Below are 16453 nucleotides of genomic sequence, written 5' to 3'. Positions count from 1 at the left end.
ATTATGTGGAAAATTTTCAGCGTTTCTTCTCACATGGAAAGAGACAAGATAATGTGTCATGATGTATCTCAAAAATAGCTTTTGAATATTTTAGTTCATATACGTCACACAGTTCCTTTTCTGTACTGTAATTATCTCCGTCACAGATAATATCCCGGGAATGTTCAATTCATATGTAAGCAGAAATATGACAGAAGCCTGCACTGAAATAGCAACTGCACAAGCTTATCATTTAAGTTATATCTTTAAATATCTTTTACCTAGGTTCATGATGGTCCGTAGTGGAAAAAATGGTGACCTTCATCTTAAGCAGATTGCGTATTATAAACGAACTGGTGAATATCATCCAACTACGCTACCAAGTGAGAGGAGTGGCATAAGAAGAGCAGCAAAAAAATTTATCTTCAGAGGTAACATTAATGCCCCACATCTTTTTTTTTTTTTTTTTTTTAATTTTTTTCAACGTTTATTTATTTTTGGGACAGAGAGAGACAGAGCATGAACGGGGGAGGGGCAGAGAGAGAGGGAGACACAGAATCGGAAACAGGCTCCAGGCTCTGAGCCATCAGCCCAGAGCCTGATGCGGGGCTCGAACTCACGGACCGCGAGATCGTGACCTGGCTGAAGTCGGACGCTTAACCGACTGCGCCACCCAGGCGCCCCAATGCCCCACATCTTAAGTAAAAAGTTAATATAGATGCTTTTCCATGTGTGTTCTCTGTGGAGTCCTGAGAATTTCTGCAGTAACTGGTTGTTGCTTAACAGTTACCAGTGTAATTGATGATGCCACTCACTCAAAAGCAAAATAAAAATGACACTGAAGCTAACTGAATGCTGGTAAGCATGAAAAGGCCATTTTAAATCATAGACCGAAAATGATACCATGAAAAATTAAACACTCACCTAAATTAACCTTGCCTGCTTTTGTTCTCCGGTGGTTCCAACTTTAATGACACTTTCTACCACTTATGTCACTATCAATGAAGAGCTTAATTGATGCTAATATGAAAGTGTTGACGTTAACTTTTCTTGCTATATTTATTCCTGTGGTCTCCCCCTGCCATCAGATATTCTCAGGATCACATTCATTTTTGGACACCTAATCCCCCTGAATGGAATGAATATTTGAAAGGCAGTAGAATCTTTATGTTGAAAGATTATGATAATTTTTCTCTTTCTCCTCTTCACAGGGAAGAGAAGTTTTGAGTTGAAATAAGCTGGTAGTCACCAGATAAATGAATGAATGTTGGTGCTATTAATGGGAGTTTTGTCTGTAGGTAGAAAATCAGGCTTCCTTAAAAGCAGGTCATGAAGACTATAAAATAATAAATAAACACCTCCTCTTATCTCTCTGTGTATAACTCTTCCTATAATTCCTCTACACTTAGTAAGGACACGTTTTGTTTTTTGGTAAAGTTAGGATTCATTCATTTATTTATTTAATCATTTATGCAACAAATGTTTACCAAGTTCCTACTGTGTGCCAATCACATGTTAGGTTGAGGATAATACATTGATGAATAAATTAGATGAGGTTCCTGCTCTTAAGTTGCTTACCTTCTAATTCAAGTAAGGAATGTTCCACTCAGCATATAGTTAATTAAGCACATTAGTAACTTGCTGTATTTTGGAGTTTGAGTCCACACTGGAGAGGTACTGATTCTCACCCTATGTTGATTGTTTTCCAGCTGTAGATTCTTCTCAGGTGCCCTACAAAGGAAAACAGAGAACTATCTTAAAGATAAAGGTTCTCCCACTCTCCTGCTTTACAAACCACACTTCCTGTCCAAATCTAGAAAAATGTAACATAGATAGTTGCTTAAAAAATGTAGTTATGGTGAAATACCACTCTAGAAGTTGCTTATCTGTACGTAATTTATCTGCTAATTCATGCCATTTTTAGGAGGTGCCTGCAAATATTTTCCAGTTTGAGTACTCCCATGGAAAGATAATTTTATACTTCTGTGGTTATTACATGTTTTGGTGAGCAAGCTAGCTCCACTGGTATAGTTACAAAATTACAGCAACTGGTGCTCCTCCTGTGTATCTAGTAAGTTTAGCAGCTGAAAACCTTTCAGACTGCATGTATTCATTACAAATAAATATGCTATCTTAGAGGGAAAAAAAGTAAAAAAAAAAAACATAATGGCTTGAAGATAAGGCTGTGATTATTTTAAAACTATATTGGTCTCTAAAAATTGCAATTATATCTTTTTGGCATTATTTATTCTAGAAAAAAAGCTGTTTTATGTTGGAAAAGACAGAAAACAAAATCGTTTGGTGATTGTTTCAGAAGAAGAAAAAAAGAAAGTCCTAAGAGAATGCCATGAAAATGACACTGGAGCTCATCATGGCATATCCAGGACCCTTACTCTAGTGGAATCCAGTTATTATTGGACTTCTGTGACCAATGATGTCAAACAGTGGGTATGGCTTATGTATTAAGAATTTCTTAGGGGTACCTGGGTGGCTCAGTCGGTAAGTGTCTGATTCTTGATTTTGGGTCAGGTCATGATATCACAGTTGTGAGATCGAGCCCCACAGTAGGCTCCTCACTGGCGTGGAGCCTGCCTAAGATTCTCTCCTTCTCTCTCTGTCCCTTTCCCACTTGTGCATGCACGAAAATATTTTAAATAATGTCTTTGTAGTAGATATCCAAAATTCTTTATTCCTCCATATTTATTCTAGATATTACCTCTTATTAAGCACTTTTTGTATGGTAGATTTTGTACAATAACATTTAAAAGGAGTTTTACTTCCCATAAAAATTCTCCTTTAAAATCACTAAAGTATAATTTGAACTAAAACATTATTTAAACATTTGAAAAATAGCATATTTAAATAGATTATTTAGAACCAGGTTTTCATCATTCAACTCTTGTATAGGCAGAATTCAAATGGGGCTGAAATTCTTTTGACTAAATGATTACCTCTCTGATGGCAATCATGTGATCTTTTCTTGAGAGGAGACTATGTTCATAAGTCAGATCCATTGTATGCTCTCATCTTTTGTGCATATTTCATCTTGATATAGAAAATATCAAATATGGTAGATACCCCAAATCAACTAAAGGTAAAATCAAGTTGCAAAATAATGAAATTCGTCTGAGTTTTGTAATTTTATGACCTATTAAACCTTCAACTTCTTCTTGTAGGAAATTCATCTAGGAATTGTGGTATTCTTACTGGTAGGCCATCTGATTCCTACTGTTTCTAGTGTACTTTATATGATGAATGGTAGGAATTCCTTGGTATGTATATGAGATCCCTTTAATAATTATAATAGTACATCGAAAAGATTGTCATTTCAGGTATAAAAAATTAAACCAACATCTAACTAAAAATCATTTATGAGTTATCAGTTTGTAGTCTATGCATATATTCTAAGACCTCGGTAATTGTATTTGCCTTTATAACCTGCCACACATTACTTTATTCAGTGAAATATTTGCCAAATCTTTATCATTTGAGAATGGATATGATTTTTGGAAATAATCAGAGGTTATTATGAAAACTAGTGTATAAGTTGGAAGATAAGACTTTTGATTAAAAGTAACTGTAATGCAAAGACAGCTTATAAAATTTTGTTCACAAGTTGGTTTATTTTTTATTTTTTATTTTTTTTTATTATATGAAATTTATTGTCAAATTGGTTTCCATACAACACCCAGTGCTCATCCCAACAGGTGCCCTCCTCAATACCCATCACCCACCCTCTCCTCCCTCCCACCCCCCATCAACCCTCAGTTTGTTCTCAGTTTTTAACAGTCTCTTATGCTTTGGCTCTCTCCCACTCTAACCTCTTTTTTTTTTTTTTTTCTTTTTTCCTCCCCCTCCCCCATGGGTTCCTGTTAAGTTTCTCAGGATCCACATAAGAGTGAAACCATATGGTATCTGTCTTTCTCTGTATGGCTTATTTCACTTAGCATCACACTCTCCAGTTCCATCCACGTTGCTACAAAAGGCCATATTTCATTTTTTCTCATTGCCACGTAGTATTCCATTGTGTATATAAACCACAATTTCTTTATCCATTCATCAATTGATGGACATTTAGGCTCTTTCCATAATTTGGCTATTGTTGAGAGTGCTGCTATGAACATTGGGGTACAAGTGCCCCTATGCATCCGTACTCCTGTATCCCTTGGATAAATTCCTAGCAGTGCTATTGCTGGGTCATAGGGTAGGTCTATTTTTGATTTTCTGAGGAACCTCCACACTGCTTTCCAGAGCGGCTGCACCAATTTGCATTCCCACCAACAGTGCAAGAGGGTTCCCGTTTCTCCACATTCTCTCCAGCATCTATAGTCTCCTGATTTGTTCATTTTGGCCACTCTGACTGGCGTGAGGTGATACCTGAGTGTGGTTTTGATTTGTATTTCCCTGATAAGGAGCGATGCTGAACATCTTTTCATGTGCCTGTTGGCCATCCGGATGTCTTCTTTAGAGAAGTGTCTATTCATGTTTTCTGCCCATTTCTTCACTGGGTTATTTGTTTTTCGGGTGTGGAGTTTGGTGAGCTCTTTATAGATTTTGGATACTAGCCCTTTGTCCGACATGTCATTTGCAAATATCTTTTCCCATTCCGTTGGTTGCCTTTTAGTTTTGTTGGTTGTTTCCTTTGCTGTGCAGAAGCTTTTTATCTTCCTAAGGTCCCAGTAATTCACTTTTGCTTTTAATTCCCTTGCCTTTGGGGATGTGTCAAGTAAGAGATTGCTACGGCTGAGGTCAGAGAGGTCTTTTCCTGCTTTCTCCTCTAAGGTTTTGATGGTTTCCTGTCTCACATTCAGGTCCTTTATCCATTTTGAGTTTATTTTTGTGAATGGTGTGAGAAAGTGGTCTAGTTTCAACCTTCTGCATGTTGCTGTCCAGTTCTCCCAGCACCATTGGTTAAAGAGGCTGTCTTTTTTCCATTGGATGTTCTTTCCTGCTTTGTCAAAGATGAGTTGGCCATACGTTTGTGGGTCTAGTTCTGGGGTTTCTATTCTATTCCATTGGTCTATGTGTCTGTTTTTGTGCCAATACCATGCTGTCTTGATGATGACAGCTTTGTAGAAGAGGCTAAAGTCTGGGATTGTGATGCCTCCTGCTTTGGTCTTCTTCTTCAAAATTACTTTGGCTATTCGGGGTCTTTTGTGGTTCCATATGAATTTTAGGATTGCTTGTTCTAGTTTCGAGAAGAATGCTGGTGCAATTTTGATTGGGATTGCGTTGAATGTGTAGATAGCTTTGGGTAGTATTGACATTTTGACAATATTTATTCTTCCAATCCATGAGCAGGGAATGTCTTTCCATTTCTTTAAATCTTCTTCAATTACCTTCATAAGCTTTCTATAGTTTTCAGCATACAGATCCTTTACATCTTTGGTTAGATTTATTCCTAGGTATTTTATGCTTCTTGGTGCAATTGTGAATGGGATCAGTTTCTTTATTTGTCTTTCTGTTGCTTCATTGTTAGTGTATAAGAATGCAACTGATTTCTGTACATTGATTTTGTATCCTGCAACTTTGCTGAATTCATGTATCAATTCTAGCAGACTTTTGGTGGAGTCTATCGGATTTTCCATGTATAATATCATGTCATCTGCAAAAAGCGAAAGCTTGATTTCATCTTTGCCAATTTTGATGCCTTTGATTTCCTTTTGTTGTCTGATTGCTGATGCTAGAACTTCCAGCACTATGTTAAACAACAGCAGTGAGAGTGGGCATCCCTGTCGTGTTCCTGATCTCAGGGAAAAAGCTCTCAGTTTTTCCCCGTTGAGGATGATGTTAGCTGTGGGCTTTTCATAAATGGCTTTTATGATCTTTAAGTATGTTCCTTCTATCCCGACTTTCTCAAGGGTTTTTATTAAGAAAGGGTGCTGGATTTTGTCAAAGGCCTTTTCTGCATCGATTGACAGGATCATATGGTTCTTCTCTTTTTTTTTGTTAATGTGATGTATCACGTTGATTGATTTGCGAATGTTGAACCAGCCCTGCATCCCAGGAATGAATCCCACTTGATCATGGTGAATAATTCTTTTTATATGCCGTTGAATTCGATTTGCTAGTATCTTATTGAGAATTTTTGCATCCATATTCATCAGGGATATTGGCCGGTAGTTCTCTTTTTTTACTGGGTCTCTGTCTGGATTAGGAATCAAAGTAATACTGGCTTCATAGAATGAGTCTGGAAGTTTTTCTTCCCTTTCTATTTCTTGGAATAGCTTGAGAAGGATAGGTATTATCTCTGCTTTAAACGTCTGGTAGAACTCCCCTGGGAAGCCATCTGGTCCTGGACTCTTATTTGTTGGGAGATTTTTGATAACCGATTCAATTTCTTCGCTGGTTATGGGTCTGTTCAAGCTTTCTATTTCCTCCTGATTGAGTTTTGGAAGAGTGTGGGTGTTCAGGAATTTGTCCATTTCTTCCAGGTTGTCCAATTTGTTGGCATATAATTTTTCATAGTATTCCCTGATAATTGTTTGTATCTCTGAGGGATTGGTTGTAATAATTCCATTTTCATTCATGATTTTATCTATTTGGGTCATGTCCCTTTTCTTTTTGAGAAGCCTGGCTAGAGGTTTGTCAATTTTGTTTATTTTTTCAAAAAACCAACTCTTGGTTTCGTTGATCTGCTCTACAGTTTTTTTAGATTCTATATTGTTTATTTCTGCTCTGATCTTTATTATTTCTCTTCTTCTGCTGGGTTTGGGGTGTCTTTGCTGTTCTGCTTCTATTTCCTTTAGGTGTGCTGTTAGATTTTGTATTTGGGATTTTTCTTGTTCCTTGAGATAGGCCTGGATTGCAATGTATTTTCCTCTCAGGACTGCCTTCGCTGCATCCCAAAGCGTTTGGATTGTTGTATTTTCATTTTCGTTTGTTTCCATATATTTTTTTATTTCTTCTCTAATTGCCTGGTTGACCCACTCATTCGTTAGTAGGGTGTTCTTTAACCTCCATGCTTTTGGAGGTTTTCCAGACTTTTTTCTGTGGTTGATTTCAAGCTTCATAGCATTGTGGTCTGAAAGTATGCATGGTATAATTTCAATTCTGGTAAACTTATGAAGGGCTGTTTTGTGACCCAGTATATGATCTATCTTGGAGAATGTTCCATGTGCACTCGAGAAGAAAGTATATTCTGTTGCTTTGGGGTGCAGAGTTCTAAATATATCTGTCAAGTCCATCTGATCCAATGTCTCATTCAGCGCCCTTGTTTCTTTATTGACCGTGTGTCTAGATGATCTATCGATTTCTGTAAGTGGGGTGTTAAAGTCCCCTGCAATTACCACATTCTTATCAATAAGGTTGCTTATGTTTATGAGTAGTTGTTTTATATATTTGGGGGCTCCGGTATTCGGCGCATAGACATTTATAATTGTTAGCTCTTCCTGATGAATAGACCCTGTAACTATTATATAATGTCCTTCTTCATCTCTTGTTACAGCCTTTAATTTAAAGTCTAGTTTGTCTGATATAAGTATGGCTACTCCAGCTTTCTTTTGGCTTCCAGTAGCATGATAAATAGTTCTCCATCCCCTCACTCTCAATCTAAAGGTGTCCTCAGGTCTAAAATGTGTCTCTTGTAGACAGCAAATAGATGGGTCTTGTTTTTTTATCCATTCTGATACCCTATGTCTTTTGGTTGGCGCATTTAATCCATTTACATTCAGTGTTATTATAGAAAGATACGGGTTTAGAGTCATTGTGATGTCTGTATGTTTTATGCTTGTAGTGTTGTCTCTGGTACTTTGTCTCACAGGGTCCCCCTTAGGATCTGTTGTAGGGCTGGTTTAGTGGTGACAAATTCCTTCAGTTTTTGTTTGTTTGGGAAGACCTTTATCTCTCCTTCTATTCTAAATGACAGACTTGCTGGATAAAGGATTCTCGGCTGCATATGTTTTCTGTCTAGCACACTGAAAATCTCGTGCCAATTCTTTCTGGCCTGCCAAGTTTCAAAAGAGAGATCAGTCACGAGTCTTATAGGTCTCCCTTTATATGTGAGGGCACGTTTACCCCTTGCTGCTTTCAGAATTTTCTCTTTATCCTTGTATTTTGCCAGTTTCACTATGATATGTCGTGCAGAAGATCGATTCAAGTTACGTCTGAAGGGAGTTCTCTGTGCCTCTTGGATTTCAATGCCTTTTTCCTTCCCCAGTTCAGGGAAGTTCTCAGCTATTATTTCTTCAAGTACCCCTTCAGCACCTTTCCCTCTCTCTTCCTCCTCTGGGATACCAATTATGCATATATTATTTCTTTTTAGTGTATCACTTAGTTCTCTAATTTTCCCCTCATACTCCTGGATTTTTTTCTCTCTCTTTTTCTCAGCTTCCTCTTTTTCCATAACTTTATCTTCTAGTTCACCTATTCTCTCCTCTGCCTCTTCAATCCGAGCCGTGGTGGTTTCCATTTTGTTTTGCATTTCATTTAAAGCGTTTTTCAGCTCCTCGTGACTGTTCCTTAGTCCCTTGATCTCTGTAGCAAGAGATTCTCTGCTGTCCTCTATACTGTTTTCAAGCCCAGCGATTAATTTTATGACTATTATTCTAAATTCACTTTCTGTTATATTATTTAAATCCTTTTTGATCAGCCACAAGTTGGTTTAAAAGAAGTTTCCTAAGTGGAATTCTAGAAATACGTTGAGGAGTGGCAGCATCCATATGTTAATCAATTTTCATCCCACTTACATAAAAACCTCCATGACAGCATGGGCTTTGCTTTTGGTCTTTCTATTTTCTTGAGACCTGGAGGGATTTCTGGCATCTGTATGTATTGTTTGAATAAAATTATGTTTTAATAAATATTGTTGGAATAGATTAATGACTACATTTATTAGAATGATAACTTAAAAAAAAAATCTTTTGCTTATAGAAATTATTGTATATTCAGCTACTGACTTCAAATTTTAACAAATTTGATATAAGAAATTTATTTGAAGATTTATTCATTTAATAAATATTTATTGAATATAAACTATCGTTCCATGTGAATAAGACCTGTTAAGGTAGTCCTTGGATTGTAATAACAAGTAATATTTTGCTTATTATTCTAAATAGAAGGTTTTATTCTATTCCGAGAATAGTCTAAAAGTTTCTCTTTCAAAACACAAAGTACCGGTTAGCCATTTTAAAGTTCAGATTTATAAGACTGGTATTATGTTGACTATATTAACATCTGTATGTCATTTCTTTTTTTTTTTTTTTTTTTACTGTGTGCCTATTTTATAGGTATATGCTTGTCAGCATTGCCAAGTGGCAAAAAATACAGTTATTCTAGCACCTAAACAGCACTTTCTCAAGGTGGAAAATCCATGGAGTATAGTTACTGTTGATCTGATGGGCCCATTTCATACAAGCATCAGAAGTCACGTGTATGCTATAATCATGACAGATTTGTTCACAAAATGGGTTGTGATTTTGCCTCTCTGTGATGTTGCACCATCAGAAGTTTCTAAAGCTATTATCAATATATTTTTCTTATATGGACCACCACAGAAAATAATAATGGACCAAAGAGAGGAGTTCATTCATGAGGTAAGATAAATAACTTATATCTAAGAGCATATTTTACTTACCTTTCAGTAAGTAATGAAAAGTAACTAATGAAAAGCCTCACCCTAAGTGCATATAGTGCTTAGAGATAATAATAATAACACTATGAAGCTATTATGAATCACCAGTTTTTCCAGTTATGTTTAAAGTCATGTGATAATCCAGGAGTTTGGAAATTTTACCAAAGGTATCAATAAATGTTTATAAGCCTCTTTTGTGAGGTTTAATAGCAAAAAACTAAAACTCACAGAAGATTGAGAAAATTTGTTCTTTTTGCTGTGATTTCAGTGGTTTAAATATTACTGAGAGAACATAATGGTGACAAAATGTAATGTTTTCTTTTCCAGAAAATACATAGAAAACACTGCTAAAGTGTTGAAATAATATTAGAATATTACAGTGTGGATGAATACAATGTGTGTGTGTGTATTACACAGTTGGATGAAAATACAGATGTTTTAATAAAATGCACGAACTTTTTGTAAGTCTCTGAAGGAAAGACAATAAACATTGTCAAAGGAAAATCTGCTACTTTGATTTTAAAGATAGGTCTTAAGGAAAACCAAAATTATAACCATTAATAGAATGTCTTGTTGATGGAAGAAAAAAGGCTCTTGGGGTAAGGATATCAGGATAGCATCCCACAAATGAATTCACTGGATCATTCCTAGACAACTTATTGAAACAAAGTTGTCTGACCCTTTTCCAGAGGTCAGTCATTTAAAGCCATTGATTATAACCTCAGATTGAGGCTAACCCAAATGATACCAATTCTCTGGGATTTCTCTCTTTCTCTGTCTCTTTCTCCCTGTCTCCTTCCTCCCCACCCAATGTGGGGCTCAGACGTAAAACCCTGAGATCAAGAGTCTCATGCTGTACCCACTGAGCCATGTAGGTGCCCCTCTAGGATTTCTTCTAAATTACTTTTGAATTAAACGGAGGCAGCCTAAATTAGTACATATATTAGCTAGGAACTCTTATTAGCTACAAGTAAGAGAATAAGGTGCTATCCTGATATCCTTACCCCAAGTAAGGTACAAGAGAGTACCCCTCTCTTCTCTCGGCTGTCCAAGGTTGGAAGGGTAACTCTGAATGTCATTGGGGACCCATGCTTCTAGTATTATGTTCCATCATCTTTGAGATGTGACTCTCAGTCTTATGTTCATGACATGGCTGCCAGAGCCCTTGCCACAAAGTCTGTATTTCAGACAGAAGAAATGGGTAGGACAACAGACAAAATAAGCTAGTACCATCTGAGTCTGCCCAGCAACTTCCATTTACAGCTCTTTGGGCCAGAACTATATCACATGACTACCCCTACCTGCACAGCAGCTTGGGAAATGTGATTTTGTTTTTGTTGGGTTTTTTTTCCTAATTTATTAGCTTTACCTTTTTAGTTACTATGATACTTGTCTTCTTACAATTAAGCAACAAGGATATAGTTTTTCAAAGGACAGGTTTATTAATCAAACATTTACCCAGTTAAGAATAATAAAATATAGTCCGAGGCATAAGGTAGGAAAAGTAAGTTGTTTCACATTTTATAGACTTACTGTTAGAAGTTTTCTAAACTCATTTTGGCTTTTGTTAGGTCCTGCAGATAATAAAATAACCACAACAATGATAGTAACATTACAAGTTATAAAGTACTTACTAGTTGCCAAGAACTGTTTTAGGTGCTTTACAAACATCTACTCCTATAATTCTCAAGAGTCCTGGGTAGGATTTTCCTCATTCTACAGATGAGGAAAGTGAGTACACAGAAGTTTGGTTACTTGTCAAAGTCACATAGCTATTAACCAGATTATGTGACTTAGTGTTTTTTTGAGAAATTGTTTGCTGAATTAAAATGTTACATGAACTCAGGGTTAGTGTTAAATTCTTTTCTTTGATTTCCTTGCTGTATGTGTATGTTTAGCAAGGCACTTAGCCTCCCAAAGCTTCAACTTCTTATCTGTAAAATGGAGTTAATGATAACTTATGATTGTTCTAAGCTAATGTAAAGCATTTAGTGTACTGACCACATAATGACTCAATAAATAGTCATTGCTGTTTTTAATACAATATGTATGCTTTTATATAGAACAACTACGATCAATGAAAAAGGCAAGATTCAAATTCTTTTGAAACCTTTCAGTCAGTGGAAGAGTAAAATACAAACTTTACTATTTTTTTAATTTTTTAATTTTTATATTCTCAAGTTAGGTAACATACAATGTAGTCTAGGTTTCAGGACTAGGACCCAGCAATTCATCTCTTACATATGACATCCAGTGCTCATCCCGAAGAGGGCCCTCCTTGATGCTCGTCACCCAGTTAACCCACTCCCTCACCCTCCCACCCCTATCAGCCCTCAGTTTGGTCTCTGTATTTAAAAGTCTCTTATGGTTTGCTTCCCTCTCTGTTTTTATCTTATTTTTCCTTCTCTTCCCCTACGTTCATCTGTTAAGTTTCTCAAATTCCACGAGTGAAATCCTATGATATCTGCCTTCCTCGACTGACTGACTTCGCTTAGCATGATACTCTCCAGTTCCATCCATGTTGTTGCAAATGGCAAGATTTCATTCTTTCTCATTGCCAACTAGTATTCCATTGTATGTATATATACCACATCTTTATCCATTCATTAGTTGATGGACATTTGGGCCCTGCATATTTTGGCTATTGTTGATAGTGCTGCTATAAACATTGGGGTGCATGTGGCCTTTTGAATCAGCATAAAATACAAATTTTAAAGTCAACTTTGTTTATATATTTTTCAGATCAATGTTGAACTATGTGGATTGTTTGGCACAAAGCAAATTGTAATTTCTCACGCCTCCCAAGCTGTTAATCGAACTGAAAGTACATCTAGCACAATCAAAGCATTTCTTTGTAAACACTGTGCTGACCACCCAAACAACTGGGATGATCACCTATCAGCCATTTCATTTGCCTTCAATGTAACTCACTTGGTGTGTGTCTTTTTGTACTTTTTATAATTCCTTACTTTTGAGTGATGACTATTTCTTGCTATGTAATTTATTACAAATTGTTGTTTATTTTCATTAAAATAGGAACCTACTAAAAATACACCATATTTTCAAATGTTTAATCGAAATCCTTATATGCCTGAGACTTCAGATATTCTTCATGAAGTGGATGGTGATGATACAAGTATGTTTGCCAAAATTCTAGGTGCAGTTAAAGAAGCTGATAAATTATCAAAAATGGAGAATAAGACAGCATCAGGACGACAGGTGATTCTATTTAATAGAAAACCCTATAATCTAAAAATCCATAAGGCAATTTAAAAAATTTTGGCATACACATACATACACACGGAGGTACGCACATATCCATAAACATATATATAATATACTAAGCCAAATTTTTTTCTGTTAAATTCTGTTTGTCTTGATAAAACAGTATGCTTATTAGCTATAAAATCTTGAGAGACCGGGGCGCCTGGGTGTCTCAGTCGGCTGAGTGTCCAGCTTTGGCTCAGGTCATGATCTCACCATTTGTGAGTTTGAGCCCCGCGTCGGGCTCTGTACTGACAACTCAGAGCCTGGAGCTTGCTTCAGATTCTGTGTCCCCCTCTCTCTCCGCCCCACCCCTGCTTGTGCTCTGTCTCTCTCTGTCTTTCAAAAATGAATAAATGTAAAAAAAAAATTTTTTTTTAAATCCTGAGAGACAATAATGGGAGAACCTTGTATTTTGGTATCAAGTAGAGCTGAACTCAGATTTCTGGTCTTGTTGCTTTCCAGTTGTTTGATTTGGGCCAATTGCTTAACCAATCTCAGTTTAACTTCTTTGTGAAGTTGGGGTATTAATGATACTGGTTTTGAAATATTTTAAGATTCAAATGGGATTCATACCCACTTTGTAGTAATATCTCAATAAAATAACCATTTTGTTATCTGCATTTACCTTCAAGATACCATAGCTCTTTCTTTCCTTTGTTCTCTTTTTTATTTTGCTATTGTTAGGTGGAGAACAACAGTTTTGAGGAACTGAATAAAAGCAAAGTCATTGTTAAAAAGAAACCAAAGCAGTTAAATCCATTTCATCTAAAAGTAGGTCATGAAGTTTTACGACAAAGGAAGAACTGGTGGAAGGATGGTCGTTTCCAGTCTGAATGGGTTGGTCCTTGTGTCATAGACTATATTACCGAAAGTGGATGTGCTGTTCTGAGAGACAACACTGGGACTAGACTTAAAAGACCTATCAAAATGTCCCACCTTAAGCCCTATGTAAGAGAGTCCAGTGAACAAGGTAAACATCTGTCATTTATCTGAATTTTTACTCTTTGAATGAGGAGAGAAGTTAAAAATAATATAAGAATCCCCCGACCCTGGCCTAAACTCCTTCTCTTAGTTAGGTTTTCTTTTCCCTTCTCATTTTTATAAAATGCGGTATAGTTTTAGATACCAGGTATTCTGTTTTATTAGAATGTCTCTTCTGAAACTGTCAGGCTGGAAGAAATTTTATTTTGATTTCTAGTTTACTTTTCACACATTTGCCCCACAGTTCACATAGGAGATGCTGGGCCTATTTCACAGAAGGAAGAATTAATACCTTTTCTATTTTTACTTTCACAATATTTTACTTGTCACTTTGTGCCTCGTTTAGCATCAGAAAGTATCAACTAAGATAAATAATGCCAGAACCAACCATACTAACCAGAATTCTGTGAGATAAATACACTAGGGGACTTTAAAAAAAAACTGATTAATTTGTAATGTTGCACCATAGTCAGGTCATGATGGATGCAAGGAGGGTGCAGAGTAGGGTGTAGTCAGAATGCTTTAAGGTACTGTCAGAAGAGGTGATAGCCTTTTGACAGCAAGGTTATACTTGCCCCCAAATGTGGTTTTGAACAGTCAGGATGATATCCTGATTTCTTTAACTCTTCCGTTCAGAGATTAAGAGATAAGTGACATTTTGCCATGGCTTTCAGATTAAATCCCACTTTCTCCAGCCTATTTTAACTGCTCCCTAGAGATTCTCTTGGGTGGATAACTGACAGGGAGTGAATTGGTACCTCATCCAGTTAATTTTGCTTTTCCTATAAAGCAGTATTATTTGAATATGAATAACAAAGGACGATAATACAGTACCAGGCTTAAGTGAATATTATAAGAGCAATAATAGACTATTTGTGTTTACCCTAGTTTTTTAGGATAAAAATGCCCTTGAAGGCTGCTCAAGAATAGTTCAGCTTTGCTTCCGATCTGGGTTACAACTCTCATGTTTAAAATTCTTAGCACCTTTCCTTCTGCTTATGACAGCCTAAATGCTCTGTTAGTAAACTTACCTTGGACTGTTCTAATTCTGAAATCTCACAGTACTCATTCTCTTTCTTGGAAGGTCGGCGCTTTCATTCCTTGTACCTCTTCTCAGTACTGAGTTCCCTTCATGATTTGTCTTATGCAAATTAAGTAGGAAAAAAACTGATTATACAGGTACATGTTGTCCTTTTTTCTCTAGCATGATTTTCTCCCTAGTCTCAGCATTCAGGACTTGCTCCCTTCTAATGTGTAAACCTTCCTTAATTAATACAAAATTTACATTGAAATGTTGCTATATCAGGATCTGTTTCAACATTTTACAGTTTGCTGTTACCAAAGACTCTCAGAAAGGAGGCCAAACATTTTGCTACTCCTGCATATTTCAGAATCCAATTGAGGAGAACAGCTTCTAAACAGAGGCAGTCTAATTTTTGCCTCTTGCTCGAATTCTCTGCTGATATTTCTTCCAGTAATATAAAAGAAATTATAATTTTAGTACTAGTGTACATATAAGAAACCTGAGATAAATGGGTAAAATTGTTTTTTCTTGTTAATCAAAGGACGTGTGGTCTGGCCATCCTGGAATCTGGTTCTTGATTACTCTTTGTTTCTTATTTTGTGTTTCTTTTTCTTTTCTTTTCATTTTTTTCTTAGATTCAAAATAAATGTGATTTCTGCCATCTTTTTCTTCAATATCACACATTTTCTTGAAAATCTTTAATTCAAAAGCTGATTTTAAAGAGTCCTTGAACTGAATGTGAAGCAAACTAAATGTCTTTGAATGACTTAAATCCTGTTCTTTCATTTGACATAAATTTGAAAGAGGTATAGCCTCTGCACTTATCATTGCTGTGCACTGTCTGTCTGCACTTATCATTGCTACTCTTACCAGCCATGAGATCTCGTAGCTGTTTTAAAGACTCACTGTCCAAAGCAGATAAGCTTCTGTTGCCAACTTCTTATCCATTCTTATCTAGAACATGAGGCAGCACATTCAGTACTAGGTCTACAATATTTCTCATTGCTATTTTAAGCAACCCTATGTCATTTTGTTTAGTAGTTCAATGTCAGGTACCTTTTCAAGACTAATTATTTTAACAAGAAGTTTTATGACATTCCATACTATCTTTTTGTGATCATAATGTCCCCTTTGAAAGGAAAAATGTTACTGACTCCTTATCATATCCAACATACATTTTGAGTAGTTTTATTTTGTTTTGGGTGGAAGTTGTGATAGATATCTGTCTGCTGATTGCCCTTCACAATTTATGAAATGGTCTTCATTATTTTGTAAGTTTCCTTTTCCTGCCATGACAAATTACCATAAATTCAGTGGTTTAAAATGCACATCTTACAATTCAGTATCTTAGAATTCCAAGATAAGTTTTCTTGGGCTAAAGCCAAATGTTGGCAGGGCTGTGTTCCTTTCTGGAAACTCTAGAAGAGAACCTATTTCTTTGCCTTTCCCACCTTTGAGGGGCTGCCCACCTCGTGTGGGTTGTGGTCTCCTGCCTCTCCAGAGCCAGCAATGGCTGGTAGAGTCCTTCTCAGGTCACAAGCACTGCAACCTTCTCTCTTCCTCCCCCTTCCACATTTAAGGACCATGTTCTTGAGGCCACCTGGATAGTACAGGATAATCTCCCTATTTTA

The 16453-nt window shown here is 36.4% G+C and overlaps 1 protein-coding gene across 8 annotated transcripts in view; it reads left to right on the top strand.

Annotated features, from left to right (window-relative positions):
* GIN1 (gypsy retrotransposon integrase 1) overlaps positions 1-16453 on the top strand; it is an 84449-nt gene that overhangs the window by 7958 nt on the left and 60038 nt on the right. For all 8 annotated transcript variants that reach the window (XM_045500190.1, XM_045500212.1, XM_045500187.1 and 5 more), the window contains exons 2-7: positions 265-410; positions 2234-2427; positions 9207-9512; positions 12293-12484; positions 12587-12769; positions 13502-13787. In XM_045500190.1, coding sequence (XP_045356146.1) covers positions 269-410; positions 2234-2427; positions 9207-9512; positions 12293-12484; positions 12587-12769; positions 13502-13787 — 1303 coding nt within the window. In that variant the 5' untranslated portion in view covers positions 265-268. The remainder of the gene's footprint in view (positions 1-264; positions 411-2233; positions 2428-9206; positions 9513-12292; positions 12485-12586; positions 12770-13501; positions 13788-16453) is intronic.

Source organism: Leopardus geoffroyi, chromosome A1 (assembly GCF_018350155.1).
Source record: "Leopardus geoffroyi isolate Oge1 chromosome A1, O.geoffroyi_Oge1_pat1.0, whole genome shotgun sequence".
Taxonomy (NCBI): domain Eukaryota; kingdom Metazoa; phylum Chordata; class Mammalia; order Carnivora; family Felidae; genus Leopardus; species Leopardus geoffroyi.
This window is presented reverse-complemented; position numbering and strand designations above follow the sequence as displayed.